Genomic DNA, 25,293 nt, shown 5'->3' with positions numbered 1-25,293 from the left:
GTGAATGGGAGCTTGCCTGGATTGTATGTGTGTCTGAAGAAAAAAGTTTGTCCCATCCTCATTAATTCATGACAAGCTCAAGGTGATAGCAAATTTTTTCAGCTATGGAGAGTGGGAGACTTTTCCATTCTTAATAGTTTTAATTATTGGGTATTTGATGTCTCTGCTATTTTGAAATATGTTATTGCTATTTAGAAAAATTATAAACTTTTTATATGCGTTCTTAATTATTGGATGTTATTCCATTTGTCAGCTCTTTGGCAATATTCTTTTTATTAAGATGGTTTATTATGCTTGAGTTATATTTCTTGATTTTATTGTTTGATGATTTATGATGAATGTTTCTGTTTTTTCATTGCTGCATTGCATAAATGGTCTGGTTTGTTGCAGTTTCAAGTTCAATTTCTGTCTGTCCATTTCTGTTTATTCTTTATGGTCTTTTTATTCTGTATTTGGTGAGGGGTCTGTCTGTGTTTGGCATCTGTGACCGAGGTGGTGTATTTTGCTAGTATGTAGTTTCTGTGTAGGGATTTACAAAGCCTGGTTTGTTCTGCATTCCTAAAGGAGGTGTTTTAGGACCTGGTGTAATATCTGCAGTGTTGCTTTTCATAGATAGGGTTGTTCCTGTTTGAGTGCTGACAGTTAGTACCTTTTGGGTACAGGAAGTTTACTATATTATTGTCATTCAGTTTACTCTAGATTTCTGAGGACCAAATCCACATCTATGCACATTACAATAGATATAATACCATATGGGTTCCAAATGTATTTTTTTGCAGGGTTTTCTTTGTGGCATCACAACAATGCATGCTACAGGACCCAGCCAGTGCCATTTTTATGTACAGATAGGTGAGGCAGGAGTATCTAGGGATCACCTCTGCACAATTTTGGTGTTTTGGACGTGTGGCTGAGGTAAGATAGATTCAAGGGATGTATCAATTTTGAAAGTTTGTATTGTTAGATGGCTTTTTTTCAGTGGGGAAAAGGGGGTATGAGACAGAACGTGAGTGACAGTTTGTATTGTGTGTTGGTTATTGGGAAAAAACCAAAAATTCTGTATTAAAAAAAAAATGGGGGTGGGGGGCAGGACCGTAATTGTTCGTGCAGGGCAGCAAAAACGCTAGCACTGGCCCCTGATGTTCTAAATGCTTGAGCAAACTTTTACTGCAGGCTTTGGCTTTTTTCTCAGTCCACATCTTTCCACTTCTACTGTTCTCACTTGTGTACTGCTAACCTTTTACACTATAGCTTTCTCCTATATATGAAGCAGGGGTGGGAACCAATGACCCTTATTCCTGCTTCCTATCCGCTGGCTCTTGGGTTGTTTTATTATACATTTTATTAGTAGAAGATAACACAAATAGAGGTTGTACACCACTCTAATAACACTGCAGGTTCATGTTTGATTGTAGCTGCTAGAAGACAAACTAGGATGCCACTGTTCCTTTAAGAAAGCCGGCTCATGACGTTGCTCTGCTCCTCCAATCGCCTAAAAGTGGGACGGGAGATCAGCAGTTGCGCCTTCTGATTGGCTAGCGCTCCCTGGTCCGAGATGGTGTCCACCAATGGGTGTTGTCAGTCCACCTAAGGCCAGCGCTACGATTGGCCGCTTCTTCCGCCGCGCTGAAGTCTTTAAAGATGCGCTTCTGAAGTGAAGACGGTTTTTCGCTACGCGGTCGGTCTTGCGGGTGCGCTGACTGCCGACGGAGGCTGAGTAGGGTGAGGTGGGGGGCGGGCACGTACCATGGATATCCTTAAGTCACTGGGCCACCCCGAGGAGATGTATAATCTGTTTAGGTTTAAAATGGGTGGGTGCTCGGCAATGAAGCGCAAACTGGACTTGGTAAGTAGTAACGGCCGTCACGCGCCGGCAGCTAGGAACGGTACGCGCGGTGTTTTTCATCTCCCCCAGGGGTCGGCGGCTGCCGGAGCCACTCTCGAATGTGGGGGAGAGGCGGGAAAGTGCTAGGCCTGCTGTGTTCCGGCCGAAGCACTTCCGCTTGGGGAAGAGGAGAAAGGCGCTTCAGATCCCTTAGAAACGAGATGCTGTGATGGGCTGGAGAAGTAACTAGAGTGTATTTGTAAACCCCTTACTGCCAACCTATACGTCGGTGCCTCCATTTCTCAAGGATCAGGAAAGCCTCTAGATTAAGTTGCTCGGATTCTGTCATCAACTGGCGTATGTGGCAATCTTATTTGTTTTTGTTGGTTTTTGTTTTGTTTTAAGGAAACCATATGCAAGGTTCCTGGATGGCAAGATAATAAGTTGGCATGGAAAATAAAACACCCGGAAACTATTTGTATGCTGTTTTCCAGCCTTAGGGCTTTGTTACAGGAGAGCTTCATTTGCTGGCTTTGCCTTCTAGTTTTCTCACCTAACCATACTTACTTGCATAAGTTATTTGTTGACCAGATCTTCCTCACCACAGTGATTGTTGTTCTACTTCCATTTGGGATGGAAGCTTGATTCCTAAAAAATTTCTCCCATTTTGTGTGTCTGACTACTAATTAGTAAATGGGGTGCTACATTTTGGAATTTTAAGTATTGCTCTTGAACCATTTGGGGGAGAGGGGTGATCATTAAGTAGAATGTCTCCCTTTTGCATATCCTTCCCCTCGTAAAAGGGGTTAGTTAGCCAAAAATATTATGTGATAAGGAACCGAGAGAGATGCTTAACTGAAAGATAAGCAGCGCTTGGACTCCTACATGCTAAAGGGTTTATTTTCTTTCATATCTGTGGTGGTTAAGGGAGATTTGCGGAGTTCATGTGGCTTGTAGGCAGGAAGGAGACTGAATTAAAGGTCAGCAGTGCTTATAAAGGCAGTCATGTGCATGCTAAGGATGTGACTGATGTTACTGCACTGTGCTCAAATCCACAGGCATACTAAGTAGTGATGAAAAGGAACCTGGTACAGGCCAAAACAAGGGTCCTTTCTTATGATACCTGCTTCTCTTTTTCATAGTCTTAACAACTAGTATTTATTAATGATTTGTATACTGGCATGAATTCATTTTATTTTTTTCTTGCTATGCTATGACACTTTCAGCTGTTGTTGCTTATTCTGGCTCTAGAGATTGGTAGCCATGAATATTTTACTGAATTGCTGTTATGAATTTTCAGAGGCCTGGTTGCTGTAGTATTAGAATTGCACATGTGATCTGATGTTACCCCTGTATAATAATTATTGGCTAAGTTTGTTTGGTCACTGTGTTCCACTAAAAAACAAAAAAATAGTTTAGTAGTAAAGTTTCATTTGTTAGTATTTATTAATCACTTTCCAGATAAAAATTGCCCAAACAAAAAAATATAACAAAATTCATAAAGCTGTGTGATAAAGTAAGTCTCTGCCCGCCAACCTCTTACTGGAGAGGATTTTGAACACCACCCTCTTCTGTGTTGTGATTAAGGACACTGGGGCCAGTGAATTAAGGTGTGAAGACTGCACAGTTTAACCCTCAAGTTGTGCATGAACTTTTGCTGATGTAGCAAACAAGTTGTACACACACAGTTGTATGCAAAACCCCTTGTTACAAGTTAACACCTGATCATGCATTTCCCATGTTTTATGATGGCAACTGTGTTGAGAGTTAATAGCTAAGAGGAAAGTGTGTTGGCTTACTTCAGATTTTCTTAGTGCTGAAAACTTAATTCCTAGTCAGAAATGGAGTGAAGTTTCCAGGGCTAAGGTTATTCTTTGGGCAGAGACCGTAGTTGGGGATTTTCTGTGCAAAATCTTCTGTGCTGGAAGCATTTTTTGTGCACACATTTTATGTACAGAAAACACATACATGTTTTTTCCTCCTCCTCCCCCAACCCCATTTTGAATTCAAATGTTTGATCAGCCAGTGCAAAAGGCTAAACACACATTTAAACTCAGGTATGCACACTTTAACTCCCAGTGCATTGGCATACCATTTGCTTACTGCATTGGGAGTTACATTTTTTTCTGTGCATCTTTACATTGGGCCCACTATTAGGGGTAGTTGTGGTCAGTGAACAGAAATTTGGTAATCTGCTGAGTAGTGTAAAAGTGACCAGTGAAGCTCTCCCACACCCATGTGTTAATATTTGTATAGCTTTTTATTCAGGTACTTGAAAGGTTTTAATGATCCATGGTCTTCAACAAGCCTTTTCCATTGGAAACAATTTTTAGTAGAACTAGGGGGCACAATTTGAAACTCCAGGGAGGAAGACTTAGAACCAATGTCAGGAAATATTTCTTCACTGAGAGGGTGGTGGATGCCTGGAATGCCCTTCCGGAGGAAGTTATGAAGACTAAAACTGTGAAGGATTTCAAAGGGGCATGGGATAAACACTGTGGATCCCTAAAAGGCTAGAGGATGGGAATAAATAAATAAAGCTTAACCTGCACGGAGCGGCAATTACTACCCTTAAGAGAAACGTGGGGGTAACCTGCACGGAGCGGCAGTTACTACCCTTAAGAGAAACGTGGGGGTAACCTGCACGGAGCGGCAGTTACTACCCTTAAGAGAAACGTGGGGGTAACCTGCACGGAGCGGCAGTTACTACCCTTAAGAGAAACGTGGGGGTAACCTGCACGGAGCGGCAGTTACTACCCTTAAGAGAAACGTGGGGGTAACCTGCACGGAGCGGCAGTTACTCCCGTTAAGAGAAACGTGGGGGTAACCTGCACGGAGCGGCAGTGACTGCCTTGGGAAGCTTGCTGGGCAGACTACATGGACCATTTTGGTCTTTTTCTGCCGTTCATAGCATTCAAGATTCAGAAAGTTGTAATGGTAGAAATACTCTTTTAGCTAGGCAATCTTGCTTTGATGCCCCCATACCAATCCTGTCATTGCTGCTGAAAAACCTATACACTGAATCCTGTCAGTGGCCAATGCCGCATTAACTTTCCTTGGTTTTCTGCTTCTGCCTTGTACTTGTGTATTTACATGAGATTCAGTAGAGTTAGTGTATGCACAATGAGTGAGTCGCTAGGCTGTAAGAGCTGGCATTTTAAGTGCACTTTTCTCCCCTGGCAGTTTTGTTTTATATGTAGCCAGAGGACAGATTAGATTGACCCTTGGGCAGAAGTCTTATTTCCTGTAGGTGCAGTGTGAGGCTTTTCATTTGTTATCACAACCATTTTTCTTTGAATAGTAGAATATAACTATGAGGGGGTTCTATTTATTTATAAGTATTTGATATTCTGCCTTTACCTAAAGGTAGACCCATGGTGGATGAACGTTTTAGGAGAGGACTTACCAAGGCGCATTTCAAAGCATCAGGGAGATTGTCTTCACTAAGAGAATAATAAGTCTTGTCAAAACTAGCAATATCCTCCTTAATATTTATTTATTTATTTATTTATTTACTTTTATTTACCGACATTCGTGAAGCACATCATGCTGGTTTACAATGAACTCAGTTGGGAGATACAGTATAACAATATAACATATATATAATATAATATGTTATCCATTATCAGTAGAATGATCAAGAGGACAAATGATATAATTTGTACTTTAAATTCTTGTCCTACTGAAGCCTTAAAGGCTATTAATTATGTCCATCTGTGATGGACATAATTATTGTTATATCTGCCTCGGGCCTGATCATGACCAAGGATCCTGTCATGATTGTGGACGGATGTCCCCCCGAGTGCACCGACAATGAGCGGAATGCATGGACCGGCTCAGGGCATCGGATTCGTATGCCCCATCTCAGTCGATGCAGTCTTTGCCCAGCCAGGTGAAGAAAGACGGCGCAGCACAAACAAGCCTCTTCCCTGGGACCACGGGAGAAGCCTCGAGACATAGCACAGTCGGGGCCCAGGTATTATGCACCTACAGTGCCCAAACAGACGAAAAAGGGGTCGACCATATCTTCCCCTGTCAGGAAAACAAGACCGGCTGTGTCGTCTGGGTCACAGGGATCTGTTTCCTGCTTTTCGCACCATATGACGCCATCGCCGTTGGATAATACAGCTCATACTCGACGCATGCCCCGTCCACAACGCCATTGTTCATGTTGCGCCGCCTACGACACAATCGACGCATCATGCGCCGTCTAAGAAATAAGACGCATACGGCGCCTTCCACGACGCCATCGACGCAGGGAGATACTATGATGCCTTTAGCGCCACCACCTTCATTAAAACATAAGGAAAAGATGCATCATCACAAACATCTGCAGAAACCACGTAATTCACACAGTCACCGTGGGCATATGCACAAGCCAACATCAGCTTCAGTACACTCGGGTCACTCTTCGCATTCCAGAGTAACCCTTTTCAGATGTGGAGTATCTCTGATTCACCTTCTCTGTCGTCAAAGGCAAGTTCTATATATTCTGATATGTCATCGGTTTCCAAACGGAGAAATCATTCCCCGTTTTTACAAGAGCCGTTGCCTAAGAAACAAAAAAAACTTCTCAGGAGTTTCCACCTTTGAAAGGTGTATCTGCTGAAGACATTTTGCTGCCAGCACCACCTACTTGCCCACCTTCTGCAGCAGGGCATGCAGTCATGCCAAGGCAATGTCGCGAATCTCTCAAGCATTGTCTGTTTTTTGATGACCTAGAAACCTTGCAAGCAAATGAAAATATTCCACCACAAGATTCTCCACCACCATCTTTGCCTCAGGAAACCCCTCCTGTAGATGACCAGGTTCCTCCAATACCTATTCTGGACCTGCCTTACAATCCAGAATCGCCAATCACATCGGCCCCATCACCAGTTCCTCAACAGGCCTACCCTCTGAACCGCCGGACACCCTGCCAGAGCCCTGGTCCCCACTGGAGGACCTTATATATTCGAAATTTATTGAAAAAGTAGGGGCACTTCTCAATTTGGAAACCGGGAAAGTGTCAGACCCCCGCTCTGAAACGGAATTTTAAAGATATTTGACATGCCTCATGAACCTACTGCTTTACCTCCACACACTGTTTTAGAGAATGTTCTTCAAAAAATGTGTGAAAATGCAGTTTTCCACCTCTAGGAAAACGGATTTGAAATTCCACATGAGGAATTTGCCCATATACAACTCAGCACAGCTTCCTTACAACTGAATAGTTGTAGAATCCGCAATGTCTAAAGCAAAGCACCAAAACTTCATGCTAACACGCCGCCGGGTAAAGACAACAGGTATTTGGACAAATTTGGCCGAAAATCTTATCATTCAGCAATGTTGTCCTCAAATTAGTACTCATCAATTTTATATTACACAATATCTCTTTGAATCCTTACAAAAATTACGGCCTCTCTGCCTTGCGTACGACAATTCTTTACCGCAATCCTTTACCGATTATAGAGGAAGGATTACGGCATTTATTGCGTTCTATCTATGAGAATTTTGAAACTTCTGTAAGGAACTCCTTGGCAGTGATTGCGGTTCGTCACATGTCTTGGCTGCATGCAAGTGCTATATGAGACGATGTCCATGAGAAATTGGCTGATATTCCCTTCAAAGCTCAGAACCTTTTCGGTGACCAATTCGCAGAGACTGTTTCTAAGTTAAAAGAACAAAACTTAGCGGTACTGTATCTCACATCACCTGTGGAGTACCACTCTACCTCCAAAAGGTACAACCCAACTTATCGACAAAAATCATACCCAAGAGGTCAATTTCGCCCTTATTCCTCTTTCCGACCATAACCATTTGCTTAACCGAGGTCAACTTCTTGGCAATCTTCGCTTCCTCGCCAACGTTTCCATCAGCAGCGACCAGCAGGCAAGGTTCAACACCCCAGCAAAAACAACCCCCGGATTTTTGAAGCCTGTCCAGCCACCATCACCGCTACAAATTGGAGGACGCCTGCAGTACTTTCAAAACAATTGGGAATCCATCACTATCATCCTTATCTACAATTTTATCATGACAAAGTGACATTACGCGCACACCCAAGTTTTTTACCAAAGGTGGTTTCCAGTTTTCACGTAAACCAAACTATCACTTTACCCATATTTTATCCAAAACCTCACGCCAATGACAATGATAGGAAACTTCACACTTTTGATTGTAAACGTGCGCTTGCCTATTACAAACAGCGCACCCATTCGCCTAACAGGCCCTCACAACTCTTCCTCTCCTTTAATCCAAACGCGCCAGGATGTCCAGTGACAATACGAACTTTATCTTCCCCCAGGACAAGCACGATGGCAGTCCTCACATATAGGTGACATCATCAGGATGCAGCCCAATCACGGAATACTTTTGTCAAAGTTTCTAGAACTTTGACTGGCACCTACTGGGCATGCCCAGCATGGCACTAACCCTGCATCCAGCAGGGGTCTCCCTTCAGTCTCTTTTTTTCCGCACAGCTTTGGCCATGTGGATTAGGAGCTCTCTCACAAGTTCCTGACAGGAATATTTTTCTTCAGGAATTTTTGCGGATTTTGCAAACGTTTATACCCCCTTGGGGTCTCCCTTCTCCACCACAGATAGCCGCGTCCGCACAGTAGTTTTTACCCCATTTTTCAGTCTATTCCCATCGGAGACCTGTATTAGGTCTCTTAGGCATTGACCGCGACCGGCCTCAATTTGACGGCAGTGATGGCGACTGGTTTTCGTCGGTGCCCTCACCGGGTCTGTGTACTTTGTCTGGGCCCGACACAGGACATAGATTCGTGTACCAACTGCGCCCAAATGTCCCGAAGGGCCACGGGGTGCGTCTGGAGAAAATGGCGCTCTTGTTCCACACGAAGCAGCGCCCGCCTCTGACTTCATCGGCGCAGTCACCGGCTAAACTGCGCCATCAATCCAATACCGATAACTCTGTCGAAGTCTTCCGCGTCCTCGGTGCTGGACACAGGTAAGGCCGACCACCGAGAGAAGCATAGGCCTCGGAAATTTATGCTGTCTACATCTATAGAAACATAGAAATAACGGCAGAAGAAGACCAAACGGCCCATCCAGTCTGCCCAGCAAGCTTCACACATTTTTTCTCATACTTATCTGTTTCTCTTAGCTCTTTGGTTCTATTTCCCTTCCACCCCCACCATTAATGTAGAGAGCAGTGATGGAGCTGCATCCAAGTGAAATATCAAGCTTGATTAGTTAGGGGTAGTAGGGGAAGTAACCGCCGCAATAAGCAAGCTACACCCATGCTTATTTGTTTTACCCAGACTATGTTATTCAGCCCTTATTGGTTGTTTTTCTTCTCCCCTGCCGTTGAAGCAGGGAGCTATGCTGGATATGCGTGTAATATCAGTTTTTCTTCTCCCCTGCCGTTGAAGCAGAGAGCTATGCTGGATATGCGTGAAGTATCAGTTTTTCTTCTCCCCTGCCGTTAAAGCAGAGAGCTATGCTGGAAATGCATTGAAAGTGAAGTATCAGGCTTATTTGGTTTGGGGTAGTAACCGCCGTAACAAGCCAGCTACTCCCCGCTTTGTGAGTGCGAATCCTTTTTTTTTCTCCCCTGCCGTTGAAGCAGTGAGCTATGCTGGATATGCGTGAAGCATCAGTTTTTCTTCTCCCCTGCCGTTGAAGCAGAGAGCTATGATGGATATGCGTGAAGTATCCGTTTTTCTTCTCCCCTGCCGTTGAAGCAGAGAGCTATGCTGGATATGGGTTGAACGTGAAGTATCAGGCTTATTTGGTTTGGGGTAGTAACCGCCGTAACAAGCCAGCTACTCCCCGCTTTGTGAGTGTGAATCCTTTTTTCCACATTTCCTCTTGCTGTTGAAGCTTAGAGCGATGTTGGAGTCACAGTAACGATGTGTATGTTTATTGAATAAGGGTATTATCTCCAGGCAGTAGCCGTCATTCTGGCGAGCCACCCACTCTTTATTGACGGCCACTTGATTTTATGGATCCACAGTGTTTATCCCATGCCCCTTTGAAGTCCTTCACAGTTCTGGTCTTCACCACTTCCTCCGGAAGGGCATTCCAGGCATCCACCACCCTCTCCGTGAAGAAATACTTCCTGACATTGGTTCTGAATCTTCCTCCCTGGAGCTTCAAATCGTGACCCCTGGTTCTGCTGATTTTTTTCCTACGGAAAAGGTTTGTTGTTGTCTTTGGATCATTAAAACCTTTCAAGTATCTGAAAGTCTGTATCATATCACCTCTGCTCCTCCTTTCCTCCAGGGTGTACATATTTAGATTCTTCAATCTCTCCTCATAAGTCATTTGATGAAGACCTTCCACCTTTTTGGTCGCCCTTCTCTGGACCGCCTCCATCTTGTCTCTGTCTCTTCGGAGATACGGTCTCCAGAACTGAACACAATACTCCAGGTGAGGTCTCACCAAGGACCTGTACAAGGGGATAATCACTTCCCTTTCCTTACTCGATATTCCTCTCTCTATGCAGCACAGCATTCTTCTGGCTTTAGCTATCGCCTTGTCACATTGTTTCGCCGACTTCAGATCATTAGACACCATCACCCCAAGGTCTCTCTCCTGCTCCATGCACATCAGCCTTTCTCCCCCCATTGAATACAGTTCATTTGGATTTCCACTCCCTATATGCATGACTCTGCACTTCTTGGCATTGAATGTCAGCTGCCATATCTTCGACCACTCTTCCATCTTCCTTAAATCCCGTCTCATTCTCTCCACTCCTTCCGGCGTGTCCACTCTGTTGCAGATCTTAGTGTCATCCGCAAAAAGACATACCTTACCTTCTATCCCTTCCGCAATGTCGCTCACAAAGATATTGAAAAGGACCGGTCCCAACACCGATCCCTGCGGTACACCACTTAAAACTGCTCTCTCTTCAGAGAGAGTTCCATTTACCATCACACGTTGAGGCACCGGTGGCTTCAACGTCTGGAATCGAGGCACCGAGGAAGAAGGCCCGGGCTGAGGAGCCTAGAACCTCCTCTAAGCCGGATGCACAGAGGCGTTCTCCGCCGTTGGTAGGCGCGGCAGCTGAGACTCCACTGGGATCGGTGGACCCTCTGGCCATGCCTCCCACTCCGGACCTGGGGTTCACCTCTCCAGTGTTCCACCTCTCCAGTGTTCCATGAGGAATTGCACCAGATGGTGCAAGAGGCGGTGGTACAAGTCATCCAGAGCCTTCAGAGGCCATCGACACCGGCATCTGTTCCCGTGCTGGCTCCGGAACAGTTGCTACCGGTGCTAGTTCCTCTCCTTGACAAACTGGATATCCTCATCTGTTCGCTACTGGTGGCACCGGGGAAAACATCGATTCCACTTGGTCCATCGATGCCTATTCCTTTCTCCTCCGATGAAGAGTTCATCGATGCCGGAGCCCGTTCCGGGGCCTTCTGGAGTGGGCGCATTGAGGCGCTCGTCGAGGTCACCGATGCCGACGCCCTTTCGTTCTTCACCGATGCCGGACCCAAAATTACCGGTGCTGCACCCGAGACCATCGATGCCAGCACAGATACCCTTGGTGCCGAAGCCTCCTCCGGCTGGGGGAGGTCCCTTTTTACCTTCTGGACCACCATTAGATGCTGGAGATCAGCCTTATACTCCGTGGACTGATGACTCCTCCGATTCCCAGGAGTCTGTAGATATCCCATCGGAACATTCACCACCTGAAAAGAGGCGCAAGTCTCCACCGGAGGACCTCTCCTTCCTTAATTTCATTAAGGAGATGGTGGAGGCTATACCGTTCATGCTTCAAACTGAAGAAGACTCCCGATACAAAATGCTGGAGGTGTTTCAATTTCTGGATCCACCGAAGGAAATAATGTCCATTCTAGTGCATGATGTTCTGCTGGAGCTTCTGCAGCACAACTGGGAACATCCAGGTACGGCTCCTCTGGTTAACTGCAAGACGGATGCGACTTATTTGGCACATCCGGCTCCTGGTTTCCAGAAAACTCAGTTGGCGCATCAGTCAGTGGTGGTGGAATCTGCCCAGAAGAGGGCTAAACGTCCAAAACCACATTCCTTTGCTCTTCCCGGAAAGGAGCAAAAGTTCCTGGATGCTTTTGGGCATAGGGTTTTCCACGGCTCTATGCTCATCTCTCGTATTGCGGCCTATCAGCTGTGTATGACCCAATACAATAGAAACCTGTTCAAGCAGTTACAGGAATTTGGGGAATCTCTTCCAGACCAGTTTCAGGATCACTTGACTTCCATTCTTAAAAAAGGATTCAACGCAGGTAAGCATGAGGTCAGGTTAGCTTACAACGTGTTTGATACAGCATCCAGGTTGTCAGCAGCTGGAATAAGTGCAAGACGGTGGGCTTGGGAGAAATCCTCGAATTTACGCCCAGAAGTTCAAGACTGCTTATCCTGTACAGGGAATAATCTATTTGGTGAGAAGATCCAAGAAACTGTCGCACAACCTGAGGATCATAATGAAACACTGCGACAGCTCTCCGCTGTACATGCGGAATTCTCTACCTCTTCTAAACGGCCGTTCAGGAGAGAGGCGAAGAGAAATTGCTTGCAGATACTATCCTCCACCTGTCTGGTCTCTTCCATCCGGACCTTTCCAGAAGCCTCCACCATGACAACCCAGGCCTCAGAAGACACAGCCACCTGCGCAACCTGGACCTGCCTCGGGGTTTTGACTCCCCGCTAGAGAGTGATTGTCACCTTACCCCTCTGCCGGTTGGTGGCCAGCTCTGCCACTTCACCACCATATGGATAAAGATTACCACGGACCGCTGGGTCCAGTCGGTTGTAGCTCAAGGCTACCATCTAAACTTCCTCTCCATACTGTCGGACTCCACCTCGGCTGGGGTGGACTTCCTCCAACTATTCTTATCTCCTGCAAGGAGAGAGAAATTCCCTCCGGGAGGCCATTCGCCCCATATTAGACTTTCGTGCCCTAAACAAACCTCTTCAAAGGGAGAAATTCCGGATGGTAACCTTAGGCTCCCTACTTCCATTACTGCAGCAGGAAGATTGGCTTTGCTCTCTAGATCTAAAAGACTTGTACATGCATTTTGCAATTACCCCGTCGTAAAGAAAAGTTGCAAATTACTCCCCCCAATACCAGGACCTGCTTGGGTTTGAAATGTTTTCCTCCTTGAAGGCCAGAGCAGTCTAACTTGTCTCGTTGCAGGATAAAAGGTAGGGATTTGTTCCCCCAAAAGACAAAAAGATTTTCATCCTAGACTTAAGGTCCTTGAACAAATTCTTTCAAAAGGAAACATTCAATATGGTTACACGGGATTCTGTAAATCCCTTCTAAACAAAGGAGACTAGCTATGATACATGCTACTAAAAGAGGCATATATCCACATAGACATCCTGTCACAGGAATGATCTCAGATTTGTAGTAGAGAAACACCTCTATTCTTTCTTGTTTAACGTAAACATAAAATCTTGCGGTTTTTTTCAGTATTTTTACATAAGCATTTGTTTCCCTGCTTGGACATATAAAGAACTTATTTTGGGCAGGAGCAGACATATAAAGCACCACTTGGGTGTTTCAGTCACTAGGGTTAGTGACTGAAATCCAAAATAAACCTAACACAAGTCCTCAAAGTTAAAACCTCTCCTTCACACCAATGACTTCCGCCTAGTCTTACAATCCATCATCCTAACAAAACTCGACTATTGCAACTCTATCCTACTCTGTCTCCCCTCCAATACCATCAAACCCCTACAGATAGTCCAGAATGCCGCCGCCAAAATCCTTACAAACGCCAATAAAAGAGAACATATCACTCCCATCCTCCAATGTCTACACTGGCTACCCATCAAATATAGAATCCTTTTCAAAGTTCTCACTATCATTCATAAAGCAATACACAACATCTCGCCCATCACGTTAAAGATACAACTTCAACCGTATACATCTGCTAGACCTATCAGAAGCGCCTACAAAGGTACACTGTATGCCCCTCCTACAAAAACATCTCTAAGGAAGAGAGCACTATCTATGGCAGGACCTCACCAATGGAACGCCCTCCCGCCAGACCGACTTGAACCCAGCCTACCAGAGTTTAAAAAAAAATAAAATAAATGTAAAAACATGGCTCTTCAAACAAGCTTTCCCAGATACGTAAAGCTACTAGGATGACATAATTCCGATACATCAATATAAATGCCTTTCGTCAAGATTCACTATGCACTTTCTCCTGATTAACAATACCTGTTCTCCCCTGCAGTTCTATTCCCCCCCCCCCCCCCCCCCCCCCCCCCCCCCCATGATCCTTCCTCCAGTTGACACTGTTCTCCTTATCTCCCAAGCCTGTTCTCTTCTATAATCCAACCAGATCTCCCCCTTCGTTTGACACCTCTCATTTATCCGTTCCCCACAAAGTTGAACTTTCTTGTGTGTAATCGTTCCCTTATTGCATCGCATTTATTCTCTCCTTTTGCTCCCTGTCCACAACCTTGTTCAATTGTTCTCAATTTAAATCAGTGGCGAGTTATTATTTAAAGGGTGTAAAGCCTCAGACCTGCACTTATGGTCCTGAGCAATTTCCTGTTCAATTGTTAAAGTTTTATACTAATACCAACTGTTTTAATCATTATATGTAAAGTTTTTGTAGACTCACTTTCTAACTGTTTCTTGTAAAGCCGTGGGCACTTTGTAAACCCCGGCCGATTATCCGTTCTATGTAAACCGGATTGATTTGTATCTCCTACAGGAATTTCGATATGTAAAAATTAAAAATAAATAAATAAAATTAATAAACATTTCAATTGGAATTTAAGGGGCTGTGATACGCTATGGCTTGAGCTGTTTATCTTCCCACTAAGTACCAATGGTAAGATGGCTATAGTGGAAGAAGGCGTAATTTGGCTTTGGCAGACACCTGCTTTGGTCCATGTTATGGCTTACACATGTCACTCCCATGGAACATCTCCATATGAAACACACCCTGTAGACCAGTGGTTCTCAATCTTTTTCCCATCGTAACACACCTGACAGGCCACGCTCACATGTGTGACACAATTCACGGCGGAAATAAAAAGTAAAGGTCCGGTAATTATTTTTATTGTTTAAAATGACAAGGAAAAGATATGTATTCTGTCTGAACAGAAACTGCATAAATAGTAAACATCCCACACCAAAACAGCACCCATTTCCAGCACTTAAACAGTAACCACCTTACCTAAGAAGAGGCAAAACTGAATATATTACACCAGGCCTTAAGGCACCAATACATCGCCTATTAGGAAAACAGACCAAGGCAGGCTGCTATAGAGCCCTACACAGAAACTACACATCAGCAGAATACCTCACCTCAATCACATGTGCTGACCCTCACCTAACAAGGAATAAAGAGACCAAAACGCATAACTAGAAGCATGCAGAAAAAACTGAATTGGAAACTGCAACAAGCCAGAGTCTCTGTATGCAGTGCAACAAAGGAAAAAAAGAAACATCACCCATCCTTATAAAACAAATCAAGAAATATAAAATCAGTAGCAGTAAAAACTATACTAACAAAAAGAACAGATTATTTCGAAACAGCTGATGAGTGGAATATCCAATAATAAAAAACCCATATTAAAAAATTCTAGATACCAATAAAATATTTCAAAATAGCAGACACAAAGAAAGACACAAAAAAATCCTATTACGATTTTTTTCAACTGTACCTTAATTTTTGAGCTCTTTCATCTTTTGTATTTATACTGTACTCACACTCCATTTACTCTATCTCTTTTATATTTATTTTCTATATAATATTTATTACTATATTACTATGTTTAATTGGTTATCTATTCTATTTGTTCCATCATTATTGTTCTATTGTTACCTGTTTTATTGTTCAACTGTTCTATGTAAAGCCCACTACTCTTTTTGGGCATTTAAAAGTTGTATGTAAACCGGATTGATTTGTAGTTCCTACAAGAACTTCGGTCTATAAAAATTAAAAATAAATAAATAAAATAAACAAAGACCAAGTAATGAAAAATAAGGATACAAAAATGTTTTTCCTCTGCATACCTGGGAACGTTTGCTATCCAGGTCTCCTGAGATTGTTTTGAATTAGCAGGAGGAGGGGTGGTTTGCTTGGAACTTTCTCCTCTCAGTCACATACCAGCGCGCTCTCTCACACTGGCTCTCAATTACACACCTATACACACATGCTCTGTCACTCACATATACATATGCTTTTTCTCTCACTTATATAGGCTCTTAATTACATATTTACACACATGCTGTCTATCTTTTCACGCTTCCACAGGCTTTCAATCACACACATACATGCTGTCTCTTTCTCTCACACACAGACTCTCATTCACAAACTTACAAACATGCTCTCTTTCTCTCACTTTCACACAGGCTGTCAATAAAATACTCAGATGCTTCCTCACCTAAACCAGCTTTCAATGAGACACAGACACACATGCTCTCTCTCTTACTTATACACACAGGCTCTTAATCATACATACACATGATCTCTCTCACACACAAAGGATCTCAATCATACACACAACTCTTTCACACAAACAGGTTTTCAATCACAAACTTACACATACAAGTTCCCGATCGTAAACTTACATTCATGCGCTCTCTCTCACAGGCAGGCTCTCAATCACAGACATACTCTCTTTCATATATACAGGCTCTCAATCATTCACATACATGCTACCTCACACACATACACACACAGGATCCCAAACACACATGCTTGCTTGCTCATTCACTCGCTCTCCCTCCCCGGAACTAGCAGCAGCCTCCCCCCAACCCTAACCTCCTTTGTTTTCAGCCCTGGCGGAGCAAGGAGTCCCATCGGCCGCGGGGGTTGATGTTGTTCTTCATTTTTCTGCGCGCCGTGCTGCTCATTCCTCAGGCCGCGCCTCTCTTCTGTTCTTCGGGCCGACGCCGACCACACTAGCATGGTCTCTTCTTCCCGCGTACGCACCCATTGCTCACCACTTCCTCTTCCGGGCCGCAGGGTGGGAAGAAGAGACCATGCCGGTGCCGCTGACTCCACCTGTTCTGCCTGGGCTTGACAGCATTTTAAGTCCGGGCTGAGGAGGACCGGGGAGCAGCTGGGTCAGCGGGGGACCGGGAAGTGTGGCGACACACCTGCGTGTTCTTGGCGACACACTGGTTGAGAACCACTGCTGTAGACCATGAAATCCCAGTAGAACCATGCCACTCATGGACTTCAGAAGAGCATATGTTGTGGAGGAACTCTGATTCTGTCTTGGTGGCTTCCCATTCCATTTTGATCTGGGATTTAATTTTACAGATACTTCCAATCTGGGTAAAATAACTCCCTTTCAAAAAGGCTTCATGCCCAAGGCCCCTAGTCTTTCCAGGAAAAAACTCCACATTAACCTACTGATGCTACAGGCGGTTTTCCATGTTCTAAAGGCTTTCAGAAATCATGTCCAACAAAATCATATTAGCCCAAATAGACAACCAAATGGTAATATTCTACTTGAACAGATTCCAGCCTCCTGTGCCTGGAAACTGTCAAGGCATGGAAATGTTATGAGCCATATTCTCAAGATGACCTTATAAACAATGAACTTGCCAGGAAAAAACATCCTGGCACACAATTGCTAAACACCTGGGCATCTATGAGTAATCACTGGATCAGGATGTGGCAAACAGAATCTTCAAGTGGGTATACCCAAGATGGACCTGTTTGCTACAGCCTGGAACAGAAAGGCACAATAGCAGCAGATACCACCTCTTTTCATTGGGGGATAGATCTTCCATATGCATATCCTCCCATATCTCTGGTGGCCAAAACTGTGATAAAATTCATAAGATACGCTAATTATATTTATCCCAGGACAAGCAGGATGCTAGTCCTCACATATGGGTGACGTCACCGAACGGAGCCCAGGCGGGAAAGCTTTCTGTCAAAGTTTCTAGAAACTTTTGACTGGCCCTGTGAGGCCACTGAGCATGCTCAGCATGCTATGATATTCTCTGCCACAGGTGTCTCTCTTCAGTCTTCGTTTTTCCGCGCTGCCGTTCGCACCGCGGACCGATAGCCCTACCGTTGGGAATCTCGTTTTTGACTGAAAAGTCATTTTCTCTAAATATTCTCTGTCACGGGAAGATCTCTGCCTCGCCGGCTGGTGAGTACTCTCTGTTTAAAAAATTTTTGGCTGAAAATTTTTCACACACACACACACACGTTCGTCATCGACGGCCGTCGATCAAAAATGGCGACCGGGTTTAAAAAATGCCCGGTCTGCAACAGAACTATGTCTATTACCGATCCCCATTCGGAGTGTGTAATGTGCCTCGGGGAACAACATGATGTCAATTCCTGCGAGAAATGTGCAGAAATGACAGTCAAGGGAAGAAAGGCCAGGCAAGAGAAGATGGAACACCTTTTTTCTCTTCAACTAATTCCTTCTCCCTCAAAAGCACCGAGGTCGTCTCCGGCTGGAGCAACAAAGAAAGTTCTCCTTAAAAAACCGCGTCCGAATGGATCGGGGGACCGTTCATCCTCGCCATCTTCTGTACTCTCTGCGACGTCAACAGAACGATCCAAAGCTAAACATCGCCATCGATCATCCTCCGAAACACCGTCCCAGGACGAGTCGATGCCAAAGCGGTCAAAGAATCAAGACACGCCGGTGATTGGGCCTTCGCAGTCACCGACACCGTCATCGATGGTCGTTGCGCTTCCATCGCATACACCATCGGCTCCCTCGTTCACACCACAGCTTGAATTGTCTGCAATGATTAAACAAGCTGTTTTCCAGGCTCTTCAAGAGCAACAACTTCCGACAGGCCTGTCGATGCCGACCTCCGAGTCGATGCCGATACCCTCGATATCAATGCAGATACCCTCAGTGTCGATGCCGATGTCTTCAACATCGATGCCGATGGCTATGCCATCGATGCCGATACCTTCACCGTCAGTATCGATGCCGATGCTTCTGCCTACACCATCGATGCCGGTGATAACACCGATGACATCAGCATCTTTTCCCTCAAGATCCTCGGCGGATACTATAACCACTACACCTAGGCTACTGACTCAATCTACTTCGATGATTTTTCAAATTCCATCGACGAATCAAACGACTGCATCCCTGCAGCAGCCTATTCCATCGGAGGAGATCCACGATGAAGCTTTTTATCATCGCCTCCTACAAAGGTACCAAAAGGTCATCGACAAATTACCACCTATTACAAAAAGGAAGGTATCTGCTGATTTTTTCCTCGATGATCCACAACCTGGACCTTCCGGGCTGCAAGCCCCTCCAGTTCCAGCAACTTATAGGGAGGAATCAGAAGACTCCTGGGATGATGAACCCTCTCAATTTTCCTCAGAGGAGTTCATGTCCGATCCTTCTTCTCCTGACCGAAGAAAGAAATCACCTCCGGAAGATCTTTCCTTCTCATCCTTCATACAAACTATGTCTGATTCCATTCCATTTAAATTGGCTGCTGAGGACGATACCAGAACACAAACTCTCGAAGTACTACAGTTTGTGGATCCACCCAAACAGGTACTAGCAATACCTGTACATGAGGTGTTACTGGAACTTCAAAAAAGAATCTGGGAACACCCAGCTTCCATACCTGCAGTGAACAAAAGGGTAGAAACTACTTACATTGTTCAGCCAGCTCCTGGGTACCATAAACAACAATTGCCCCATCAATCTGTCGTTGTGGAATCAGCACAGAAGAAATCTAAACGTGTGCGTCCACACTCCTCCATCCCACCAGGCAGGGAGCACAGGTTCCTGGACACATTGGGTAAGAAGATTTACCAGAGTTCCATGCTGAGTACTAAAATCTCTGCATATCAACTCTATATAACTCAACATCAAAGAAATCTCTGGAAAGAGATGGAACAATTCATCACTTCCTTGCCAACTCAATTCCAAGAGCCTGCTCAAGAAATTATATCAAAAAGTCTTGAAGCAGGAAAACATGAAGAGAGCAGTTTATGACAATTTCGAAACTGCTTCAAGAACAGCAGCAGCAGGAATCACTGCTCGCCGGTGGGCCTGGCTCAAGGCATCTGACCTCAGGCTTGAGGTTCAAGATAAGCTTGTTGACCTTCCCTGTCTTGGTGACAGTCTCTTTGGAGATAAAATTCAAGAAGCGGTTCAACAGCTCAAGGAACACACGGAGACACTAAAACAACTGTCTCAGACTCCACAAGAACCTGTTAGTCAGCCTTCTCGTCGTCCTCCACGGAGAGATGTAAGACGCTTTTACTATAGGCCACGCAAATACTACCAACCAACAAATAGAGGTAGATCCACTAGGCCAACTCAGCGTTCTCAAGCCAGACAATCCAGGCCCGCCCGCCCACAACCACCTGCGCAAACAGGGCCTGCAACAGGCTTTTGAGGATTACACCAGAGGACAGATTCAACCTTGCAATCCCAAACCAAACCTACCAGTTGGAGGCAGAATATCCCTTTTTCACGAAAATTGGCAAAACATAACCTCAGATCAATGGGTTCTTTCAATAGTTGCCCGAGGTTACAAACTAAATTTCACTTCAATTCCTCCAGAATTTCCACCAACATCATGCCAACAACAAAAATCTCAACTTCATCAATTACAAACAGAATTATCCACCCTTCTGACATCCAAGGCCATTCAACCAGTGCCTCGGAAGCAGAAGGGCAGGGGATTCTACTCCAAATATTTCCTCATTCCAAAGAAAACAGGAGGCCTACGTCCCATCCTAGACCTCAGAAATCTCAACAAATTTCTAAAGAAAGAAAAGTTCAGGATGGTTTCTCTAGGCACCATGCTTCCACTTCTTCAAGCAAAGGATTGGCTTTGTTCTCTGGATCTTCAAGATGCTTATGCTCACATTCCAATATACCCTCCTCATCGCAAATACCTGCACTTCACAGTGGGTCTTCAACATTTCCAATACAGAGTTCTCCCATTTGGACTGGCATCTGCTCCCAGAGTCTTCACCAAATGTCTAGCAGTAATAGCAGGACACTTACACAAAGAAGGTGTCCATGTCTTCCCATACTTAGACGACTGGCTCATAAAGAGTCCATCTCAACAAGGAGCAATAACTTCTCTCAACCGAACAATTGCTCTCCTTCACTCCCTGGGATTTCTCATCAATTATCAAAAATCCCATCTCACTCCAACTCATCTGCTTCAATTCATAGGAGCAGATTTGAACACAATCCAAGCAAAGGCCATTCTACCCATAGAACGGGCAGAAACCCTTATTCAGCTAGCAAGGTCCATCTCCTTACGGACACAAACCACAGCTCATCAGTTTCTGATTCTGTTAGGACACATGGCATCAACAGTTCATGTTACTCCTATGGCAAGGCTAGCTATGAGAGTAACTCAATGGACTCTAAGGTCACAATGGATCCAAGCAATTCAACCATTACACTATCCAATTCAAGTGACCCACCAACTAAGATCATCTCTACTTTGGTGGACCAACATGGACAACCTGTGCAAAGGCCTACCTTTCCAACAACCAGTCCCACAGACTACTTTAACTACGGATGCCTCCACCTTGGGATGGGGAGCTCATGTAGACAATCTCCACACACAAGGGACTTGGACAAAACTCGAAGCAACATATCAAATCAATTTTCTGGAACTTCGAGCGATACGTTACGCACTGCATGCGTTCCAGGATTGCCTTTCACACAAGACTGTTCTCATTCAGACAGACAACACAGTAGCCATGTGGTACATCAACAAACAAGGAGGTACGGGCTCCTATCTCCTTTGTCAAGAAGCAGCACAGATTTGGGGCTGGGCCTTGCATCACTCAATGTCCCTACGAGCCACTTATCTGGCAGGCATTCACAATGTAGTGGCGGACCGACTCAGCCGTCACTTCCAACCACACGAATGGTCCCTGGATCCTGCAATAGCAACCAGGATATTTCAACGCTGGGGTCAACCAACCATAGACCTCTTTGCATCACCTCTGAATCACAAAGTGGACAACTTCTGTTCTTTACACATACAGAAGAACCAACCAGCCAAGGACACCTTTGCTCGCCCTTGGAACTCAGGCCTGCTATACGCGTATCCTCCAATACCGCTCATAACCAAAACTCTGGTGAAGCTACAACAGGACAGGGGGGCCATGATTCTCATAGCCCCGCATTGGCCTCGACAAGTATGGTTTCCCACACTTCTAGACCTCTCAGTCAGAGATCCAATTTGTCTAGGAGTAGCTCCCACTCTCATAACTCAAGATCAGGGTCGGTTGAGACATCCCAACCTCCAGTCCCTGTCTCTGACAGCATGGATGTTGAAAGCTTGATTTTACAACCACTCAATCTTTCCTCTCATATATCTCAAGTGCTTATAGCTTCACGTAAACCTTCCACGCAAAAAAACTATGCTTCTAAATGGAAGAGATTCTCTTTGTGGTGCTCAACAAAGGATATAAATCCTTTTGCTTGCCCCGCAACTTCTCTACTAGACTACTTATACCATCTTTCAGAATCTGGTCTCCAGACTTCATCTGTAAGAGTACATTTAAGTGCAATCTCTGCTTACCATAACAAGATAGCAGATGCACCTATATCTACACAACCTCTCATAAGTAGATTTATGAGAGGTCTAACTCACCTCAAACCACCAATTCGAAAACCCGTCCCAAGCTGGGACCTGAATTTGGTACTAACGAGACTCATGCGCTCCCCTTTTGAACCCATCGACTCTTGTAATCTTAAATTCCTCACATGGAAAACTATCTTCCTCATAGCCATTACTTCAGCTAGAAGGGTTAGTGAGTTACAAGCACTTGTCACATACGAACCTTATACAAAGTTCTTACATGACAGGGTGGTTCTCTGTACACATCCAAAATTCCTTCCCAAAGTAGTTACGGAATTTCACTTGAACCAATCCATAAATTTACCCACATTCTTTCCAAGGCCTCATTCCCATCCAGGGGAAACAGCATTGCACACCCTGGACTGTAAGCGTACACTTGCTTTCTATCTAAGCCGTACTGCAGTCCATAGGAAATCCACTCAACTTTTTGTTTCCTATGACCCAAACAAGCCAGGTAAAGCAGTGGGTAAACATACCTTATCCAATTGGATAGCAAATTGCATAGAGTTCTGCTATGAACAAGTGGGCCTTCCTCTTCAAGGGCGAGTAAAGGCACATTCAGTAAGGGCAATGTCAACTTCAGTAGCACACTTTCATTCAGTGCCAATCTTAGACATATGCAAAGCAGCAACATGGAGTTCTCTTCACACCTTTGCAGCTCACTACTGCTTAGACAAAGAAGGAAGACAAGATTCAGCCTACGGACAATCTGTCTTAAAGAACTTGTTTCCTGTTTAATCCCAACTCCTCCTACATCCAATGTTCTGGGATCCTCGGCTGACTCATTCAACAACAATACTCACTGTAACCACATGACTCAGCCTCTAGCTTGCTATTCACCCATATGTGAGGACTAGCATCCTGCTTGTCCTGGGATAAAGCAAAATTGCTTACCTTGTAATAGGTGTTATCCCAGGACAGCAGGATGTAGTCCTCACAGAACCCACCCGCCACCCCGCGGAGTTGGGTCTCATACCTTTTATTATTTTATTTTTTGCTATCGCTTCATGCTATATAACAGACTGAAGAGAGACACCTGTGGCAGAGAATATCATAGCATGCTGAGCATGCTCAGTGGCCTCACAGGGCCAGTCAAAAGTTTCTAGAAACTTTGACAGAAAGCTTTCCCGCCTGGGTTCCGTTCGGTGACATCACCCATATGTGAGGACTACATCCTGCTGTCCTGGGATAACACCTATTACAAGGTAAGCAATTTTGCTTTCTTGTAGGTTCTTTTTGGCCAAGACATTTTGTTTTCAGGTCTTTGATTTCCTCTGGGACAAATCCCAATCAAGTTGAACTTCCCATAACTCTGTTCACACTGAAAAAGAATGTTGCTATACCATTGATTCTTCATTTTCTCTGAAAGTGTCTAAAATCCTTCCTTTTTCTAGAAAGAAATCCACCAAGAAGTCGTATAGGTTTAAATAGAGGAGGTTTCAGAGCTTGGTCTAAAAACCAACTCGCTCATTTTTGGTGGCAGTCATGTCAAAGTCTGTAAGTTCCAGGCTTTAATAACTTATCCACCTTAATGCTAGATTTCATCATAGGAACTTAGATGTATACAGAAAAGGATGATTTGGTCTGCCCTTTTGAACATGCTTGCTGTGCTGTCGCAGGTCTTGGTCTTTGGTCTTCTCCCTTCCACAGCCATTAAGATCCCTTTGTGTTTATCCAAGAAAGTTTGAATTCTGCCATTCTTTTGGCTCTAACATCTGGAAGTTATTAGTGTCCTCCACCCTTTCCAGTGAAAGTTAGTTTAACATACATCCCCAGTTCCTGCTTAAGGTGGTTTCAGATTTCCACCTTAATCTGTCAATTCACTTTCCAACATTTTTGCTAAGGTCACATAATAAAGCTGAAAAGACACTTCATTTCCTGTATTGCAGGAGCTGTTGCCTTCTACCTTAAGCAGGCTCAAGCCCACCCAACTAGTTTCTTTTGGCCCTTATAGATCTGGAAATGTAGTAAAGTGCACTATTGCTAATAACAGATTGCATTTCCTTGTTATACCCAAGGTAAGTCTAACCTTAGACAGGCATGTCTAGGCCCATAATGTTAGTCATGGTGGTGGAGATCTTCTATCTGTCTGCCTCCATTAAGGAGATTTGGAAGACTAATGACCCACTACTAACTAGACTCGCCTCCCAGCAGGATAGTACTTTTGAATTGTCCCTTTGTCAGAGCCTCTTTGAGGGGTAGAACCCAACTCCATTCTTCGAGCCCCTTTTTATATAAATTTGAGCTGTCATGCTTTTTTTGAAGAAAAAAAATTACAAAGCCAAATGGTTTTTCCAAATACAAAAAAAAATTTGTTCCTTTTTGTTGAAGATCCACCTCTAGTTAGAGACCTGTGTGTCTCTAACTAGGGATAGATCTTTCAAGAGAAAGCAGCTACTTCCTTAACAGTTCTGAATACAGCTGTTCAGCATTCATACAATACCCTTCCGCTTCCCTTCAGAGTTGATCTCCAAGTCAAAGCTTTTTTTGTGGAAGTAAGGGGAGTTCTGGATCATGACAGTACAGGAACTACAACATGTAGACAATGAAAGGCTTTTGTGCCTTTTGAAATCTATTTGGCACAGAGTGCATTCATATGATCTATGTGCAGGACTGCTGGACTGCTGTCTTTAGAGAACACCTGTTAATGGTTAAGCAGCTCTGCATTCTCTGTAATTGGGGTGTGGCACCTACCAAGAAAAGGATTCTCTGTTGTGTATTTTGGCCTGTTGTATAGCCTGTTGTATAGCCTGTTGTGTTATGTTTTACACACTTTGTTAATTGTAAACCGGGTTGATGTGATGCCTGTCATGAAACTCGGTATAACAAAAACAATAAATAAATAAATAAATAAATCTTATTTCTCATGCTCTGAGAGACCTTTAAGTGCCTTTTGGCAAACTCAGATCGGGCAGTCATGTGTCTTTTAGTGAGG

At 44.4% G+C, this 25,293-nt stretch overlaps 1 protein-coding gene across 3 annotated transcripts in view; it reads left to right on the top strand.

Moving 5' to 3' along the window:
• Positions 1-1,621: 1,621 nt before the first annotated feature.
• The window catches only part of FDFT1 (farnesyl-diphosphate farnesyltransferase 1), a 122,380-nt gene continuing 98,708 nt past the window's right edge, over positions 1,622-25,293 (top strand). The window contains exon 1 of one of the 3 annotated variants that reach the window (XM_029596130.1): positions 1,622-1,719. Coding sequence is in view for 1 of the 3 variants with exons in the window: in XM_029596129.1 (XP_029451989.1) it covers positions 1,745-1,843 (99 nt within the window). In the remaining 2 variants the exon portion in view is untranslated. The other 2 variants (XM_029596128.1, XM_029596129.1) reach the window with 2 other exon arrangements.

The sequence above is a fragment of the Rhinatrema bivittatum genome, chromosome 3 (genome assembly GCF_901001135.1).
Source record: "Rhinatrema bivittatum chromosome 3, aRhiBiv1.1, whole genome shotgun sequence".
Classification (NCBI taxonomy): Eukaryota; Metazoa; Chordata; class Amphibia; order Gymnophiona; family Rhinatrematidae; genus Rhinatrema; species Rhinatrema bivittatum.
Note: the sequence above shows the minus strand (reverse complement) of the source record. Positions and strands in the feature narration are given on the sequence as shown.